This window comes from Panicum virgatum, chromosome 1K, assembly GCF_016808335.1.
Source record: "Panicum virgatum strain AP13 chromosome 1K, P.virgatum_v5, whole genome shotgun sequence".
Classification (NCBI taxonomy): domain Eukaryota; kingdom Viridiplantae; phylum Streptophyta; class Magnoliopsida; order Poales; family Poaceae; genus Panicum; species Panicum virgatum.
The window spans coordinates 52,394,305-52,400,050 of record NC_053136.1 but is presented as its reverse complement, the minus strand read 5'-3'; the positions used below and the strand labels follow the sequence as shown (position 1 = coordinate 52,400,050).

General features: G+C 45.0%; 2 protein-coding genes across 2 annotated transcripts; one reads left to right on the top strand and one right to left on the bottom strand.

Moving 5' to 3' along the window:
* Nucleotides 1-673: 673 nt before the first annotated feature.
* On the bottom strand, nucleotides 674-2,304 carry LOC120642754 (cell number regulator 1-like). Its single transcript, XM_039919332.1, has 4 exons — nucleotides 2,005-2,304; nucleotides 1,788-1,859; nucleotides 1,456-1,668; nucleotides 674-1,126 (listed from the first exon to the last, which is right to left on the bottom strand). Exons 1-4 carry the CDS (start codon nucleotides 2,186-2,188, stop codon nucleotides 1,035-1,037), a joined length of 561 nt encoding a protein of 186 aa, XP_039775266.1. The 5' UTR covers nucleotides 2,189-2,304; the 3' UTR covers nucleotides 674-1,034.
* Nucleotides 2,305-4,306: 2,002 nt separating this feature from the next.
* On the top strand, nucleotides 4,307-5,253 carry LOC120642745 (probable calcium-binding protein CML17). Its single transcript, XM_039919320.1, has one exon. The coding sequence runs from the start codon at nucleotides 4,718-4,720 to the stop codon at nucleotides 5,006-5,008; it is 291 nt and encodes a 96-aa protein (XP_039775254.1). The 5' UTR covers nucleotides 4,307-4,717; the 3' UTR covers nucleotides 5,009-5,253.
* The last annotated feature ends 493 nt before the right edge of the window (nucleotides 5,254-5,746 follow it).

Below are 5,746 nucleotides of genomic sequence, written 5' to 3'. Positions count from 1 at the left end.
TTGCCTATTAAAATAATGCAAATAACCCGTAAATTTGCATATAAATTATCGAATTATAGCATTATTAAAAGTTAAAGCAACATCTAAATCTGAATCTAAGTTATATAATTATAACAAAATATTAAAGTGTATCAACTTTAAATCCTAAATTATTATTTCTTATTATTAATATATTATTTATATAAAAATACTACCGATGATATGTATCACCGTGTATTCATGTATGATAGAAGATATAGGAATACCAATTCACAAACAAATACTTCAATTAAATATATGTCAAACACATATGGATATGTGACGCGAAATGAAATCTATTGCGACTAGATAATGTTAAATATGGATTTTGGAGTATGCGTTAGTATATTTAATAGATGAAAGAGAGTGTGAGATAGTTAATTATAATTATTAGTTATAAGACTTACTTTTTATATTAATTCTAATGAGCCTGTGCAGAGCACCGGTTGATAGGCTAGTTAACAATAACTGTGTATAACAATATATATAGATGGTATAATTGCACCCGTAGGGGTGGAAATGGTGTTGATGACTCCCACATACATCCAGTCCTAATCCAAACTTTGAGGGTACGAGGAAGGAATCCAGATATGCTTTATATGAGGTGGAGGGAAAGATAACAGAGGTTATTCTTCATGCCACGTAGTATCCGCGGTTTCTGGACCTCCGCTTGATCTCTTGTCAAATACATACCACTTATTATTAGTACACCCCATATATGTGAGCGGATTACGAATTACAACAAGCACGAAAGGAAGGGAGTTTGGGACTTTAGGTACACAGCCAAAGGCCCGGACACTGTCCACACTTCAGATTACCGTACAGATACTACTAAGTAGCGCAATACACAACCAGCTTAAAATCTTAAATACAGGCACTCTAGGATAGGGGAAAAAAGAGAGAGAAATACATGCATTCTGATCTCCTGTCGCAAGACGAGAAAAAAACTGCTAACAGCGTAGCAACACGAATGACCACGGGAGCAAAGCATATCGCCATTTCACAACCATTATCGCCTATCTCATCATGCCGAGCGGCGTGGCCGGCGCCCCCATCACCGTGCCGCCGGCAACGCCTCGCTTCTGCCGGTCCATGTTGGCATCCCAACCTTCTCACAAATAGACACGGCACGTAAGTACCCAGCAGTGCGCGTGAGTATGAGCACAGAGCACACCGAAAAGAGTCGCTAGCTTTATTTCCAAAAGGAAAAAAAATGTTTGCCTTGAAACAAAGCTACTCCCTCCCTCCCCAGTTATTAGTTATTCTAACTTTTTTTAGATAGGTTGATTTTGCTACACATTTAGATATATATAATATATAATAAAAATTATATATTTAAAAATTAAAATAACTAATAATTTAGAACGGAGGGAGGGAGTATTACCCAACAAAAGCAAACCCGAGGTAACTCGAGACAGAAGCAGAGCAAGCGCTTACCGATCCCCAGGTCGAAGCCGTGGTTCTTGAGCTCGCGGTACTCCTGGCATAGCGCCAGGTGCTCGCAGCAGCAGTGGACCAGGAAGTCGGGGCACTCCCCCTCCCCCAGGTCGTACTCGGCCCTCAGCTTGGACCGGTAGAAGCACGAGTAGAGGCAGCCCATCCCCGTCGAGGCGCAGATGAGCCCATAGATCAGTCCACTCGCAATACAAGCTGCGAAATCAAGGTTTGATTTGCCAGCGGTGAATTCCCCGGCAAGATCTTGGGGTGGTTTGCATAGCACGCAGTTATTAGGAAGCTGGAAGGAGGAGGAGAAGAAAAAACAAACTCACAGCAGGTGCCTTTGTCCACGATGTCAGCGATCTGCCCGAACGTGATGCAGGGGCACAGGCATGTGATGAGACCTGATCTCCACGAAAGAAACGGATGTGATGAAGTAGCGAGTATCTAGAGCTCCAGTGGCCATGGCAGGGCAGCCTAGCCGTTGGTCTGAACTCTGAGGAAGAAGAAGCAGCAGCAGCAGCAGAGAAGGGAACGACGGTTACTTACAGTTCCCCGGGTCGTCCATGCAGTGGAAGAGGCCGGTGGACCATGTCCGCAGCCCGGCGCCGGGGCGTGAGGGGTTCATGATGTTCACGGCCCCGTGCTGCTGGTACGCTGCCGGCGGCGGCGCCGTTGGCGGAGCTCCGGCGCTGAACTTATGATAAGCGTCCGGCGGGACCGAGGGATACATTGCTTGGGAGTAGGATCGGTTGTTTATGCGCGAGTGGAGAGTTGGAGACGCGCAAGGCAGGACCTGGTTCCGCTTTTAACGATTCTCTCTACGGCGCCGGGCCCCAGACGGCGACTCGACTCGAGAGTCTCCGGCAAGTCACTCAGCAGTGGCATTAATAATGCACCACGGTTCAAGCTTCCTCCTCTTGGATTCTTGTGGTGGTTGCTATGCCGACATGTAGCAATGCGCGTTTCGTTCAGACACTAGTTAGAAAAACTGGTTGCATGCCGGAGAGCATTAAAGATCATGTATTTTCCAGGAGGTTTAAACTTGCAAATTTTCACTAGCTAAATAACGAGGGGATAAGTAGGGTTGATAAGTATTTTTTTTATTTTGATCATTGTGCCCACCCTAAACTATCATCTGTGAATGGAAGGAGTAGTTAGCAATGAAGAAAAGGGTTGGTCACTGAATGAAGCACTGAGCATCATTAGCATTAGCATATTGGCATATATTCATATTCAGATGTACCATCACAACATATTTTATTCCTGTACGAGATAATAAAAGGAAGGATGATACTTGGCACCACACGTACATGGATATTTCAAAAGGCTAAAAACATAATGACAGCTCCGAGGTGGGGTGAGAGGTGGATGACTTGTACTCCAAACGCGGTCCTGTTTGGTTTGTGCTATGCTAGAAACTGTAGTAACTTTGACTATTAATTAGAGGTATTAAATAAAGTCAATTTGCAAAACTAACTCCACAACCCTTGCGCTAAGAACCATGAAGAATCTAATGAGATCTTTGACCACGCGACTAGAAGATAGCTACTGTAGCATCACTGTATCCAATCATTGATTAATTACCGTCATTAGATTCGTCGCGAAAAATTATATCCATTCCTACAAAAGTTTACAAATAAACTTCATTCGGTACTTCATGCATGCAAAAAAAATTCATGCTAGGCACATCCAAACCAAACAAGGCCCTCGTAGCAGAGTGCTAACCGCATGATTCAGAATCTGACTAGGGAACTGGAAAGATCGGAAAAATATTATCCTCTGATTTAGCAGTTAAGCAGCTCATTTTGCTAATAAAAAATGCAGTCCTAGTGGTGGGGGTTGGGGGTGGGTTGCTATCTGGAGGTACAGACGATTGAATTTTATTGAAGTCTAGGTGTCGGACACATAAAAAGGGTAGTACGTTTTCAGACTTGAGTCGTTGGACACAGTAAAATTACGTGCGCCTTGGTTTGCTCGTCCTTGAAGACTGGTCCTCACATGGGAGAGCTTTGGAAGTTCAATACTCAATGGCATACTAATTTCTTCTAATCCTGGATGCTGCGGCCTAAGTACTACCAGCTGTGAGACCGATTGCTTCTGCTATAAGGCAGAATCAACTTAGATTTACTGAAATTCTTGACCATCGCTTACCTAATGGCTAAGCCTATGCGTCATTGCTCCTCAGAAGCAGCCTGCTAGTTGTTACGAATCTGTGTGAGCCACGTCGCGTCTCGACGACCATCTTCTAGAAACTAGAGCATGCTTACTTGGTTACGACTGACAGCATGGCCGTATACCGGCATACATGTATCAGTAATCCTTGCTCTCACTAGCCTCGTCGTTGCCGCGCGAGTTCAAATTTGGCCGTGTTTAGTTCCCTGTCGTGTAAACGCAAAAAAATTTTGCGACGGAATCTTACTAATTTGAAGTACTAAATGAAATTTATTTACAAAACTTTTTTGCACAGATGTATTGTAAATCGCGAGACGAATCTAATGATGCTAATTAATCTATAATTAATCAATAATTAGTGGATGGTTACTGTAGTATCACTGTTGCAAATTATGGATTAAGTAGGCTCATTAGATTCGTCTCGCGATTTACAGCCCATCTATGCAAAAAGTTTTATAAATAGACTTCATTTAATACTTCAAATTAGTAAGATTCATTCGCAAAATTTTGCATTTTTGCATTTACGGGTGGGAACTAAACATGGCCTTTGATCGACCACCAACAACCGAGCAGAGAAGCAGGCAACAGGACCACTCATGCATGAACAGTGCAGCACAGCAAAGGGAGAACGCATCCGATTCTTCAATTGATCCCCTGCTCGATCTCGTCCCATCCATAAATTCTGATGCCGGGCCTTCCCGTTTCCAGCAACGAATATTAGCCATCTGTCAAAAAGCCAAGCCGTCTCCGGGGATCAGCTCCTTGATTCTCCCCCGCCTAACAACGCACACGAATTCCACGCCCCCCCGTGTCGTCCTCGTCCACGACCGGCGCCGTGCTCGCACCCACCATGCGTGCGGCAACCGAACTGTGCAAATCTCCGGCGCCTTCTTCTGGCCGGCCTAACTGCGCAGACCGGGAGACAGTATATATAGCGGCGTTGTTACCTATAGCCTATAGGTCACGGTCTCGAGGATACTGGATAGCCATCGATCGACCATCACCGTATCAGAGGCAAGCAAAGAAAGGGAGGAGTCATCAACGTTCTGAACTTCTGATCGAGAGGACAAGAGCAGGGTAACAATCGATGGCGTTCATGCGGTACTACCGCGGGCTGCCGCACGGGGAGACGACGGTGGAGGAGTTCAGGGCGTGGCTGAGCCAGTTCGACGCGGACGGCGACGGCCGGATCAGCCGGGAGGAGCTGGAGGAGGCGCTGCGCAGCCTCAACCTGTGGTTCGCGTGGTGGAAGGCGCGGGAGGCGATGCGCGCGGTCGACGCCAACCGCAACGGCGCGGTGGACGGCGACGAGATGGGCAGGCTCTACGCCTTCGCGCACAAGCACCTCCACCTCAAGATGAGCCAGCTGGAGGAGTAGTAAATTGGAGTGAAAAATCATTTGTATATATAGTCGTGTGCTGCAAAAGTTTGGTATGAGCTCGTGAGTTCATTCTGCCCTGTTTACTGAATGCAACTTTCATGATCTTGGGCTAGGATGCCTAATAAATCCGAGAAGTAGAGATTGTATTTTTCTGTACATAACTAGAGATTGTACGTTACGCAACAAACACTTTTACGGATTGTACATTATAATTTGTCAACGTATTTTTTTTGAAAAGTCAACCAGCAAGAATTTTGTGCAAAATCTTTTGTTATGACTTACTTTATCAATACAAGTTCTTCAAGAATAATGACTTAAATTTGAATATATTTACACAAATTTTTAAATACAAGACGACTTGTCAAATTTGAGATAAAAAAATCAAACAAACTATAATTTAGAACTTAGAACGTACGGGTACATGCGAACTTTCTAGTGCCAGGGAGACCTGAATTATGGATGAAACCATTAATCGCATATTCAGGGTCTTGCGATTGCGATCCAACTTTTGGGTGGGCCTACGCCAAGTTGGATCGCGATTACTATCCAGGTGGGCTAGGCTGCTATCTCCTCCGCTGTTCTGCCGCCGCCTACCCACCAAATTTAGATGGCCCAAGTTCAGTCGCGATCCTAGGCCTTAATTAGCTTGGCCCAGTTACTGCTCCTCCTTTCTCTTTCCCGCATCTTCCCCTGCACGCTTCTCCTTTCCTACCGCCAAAAATTTCGCAGCGCCTC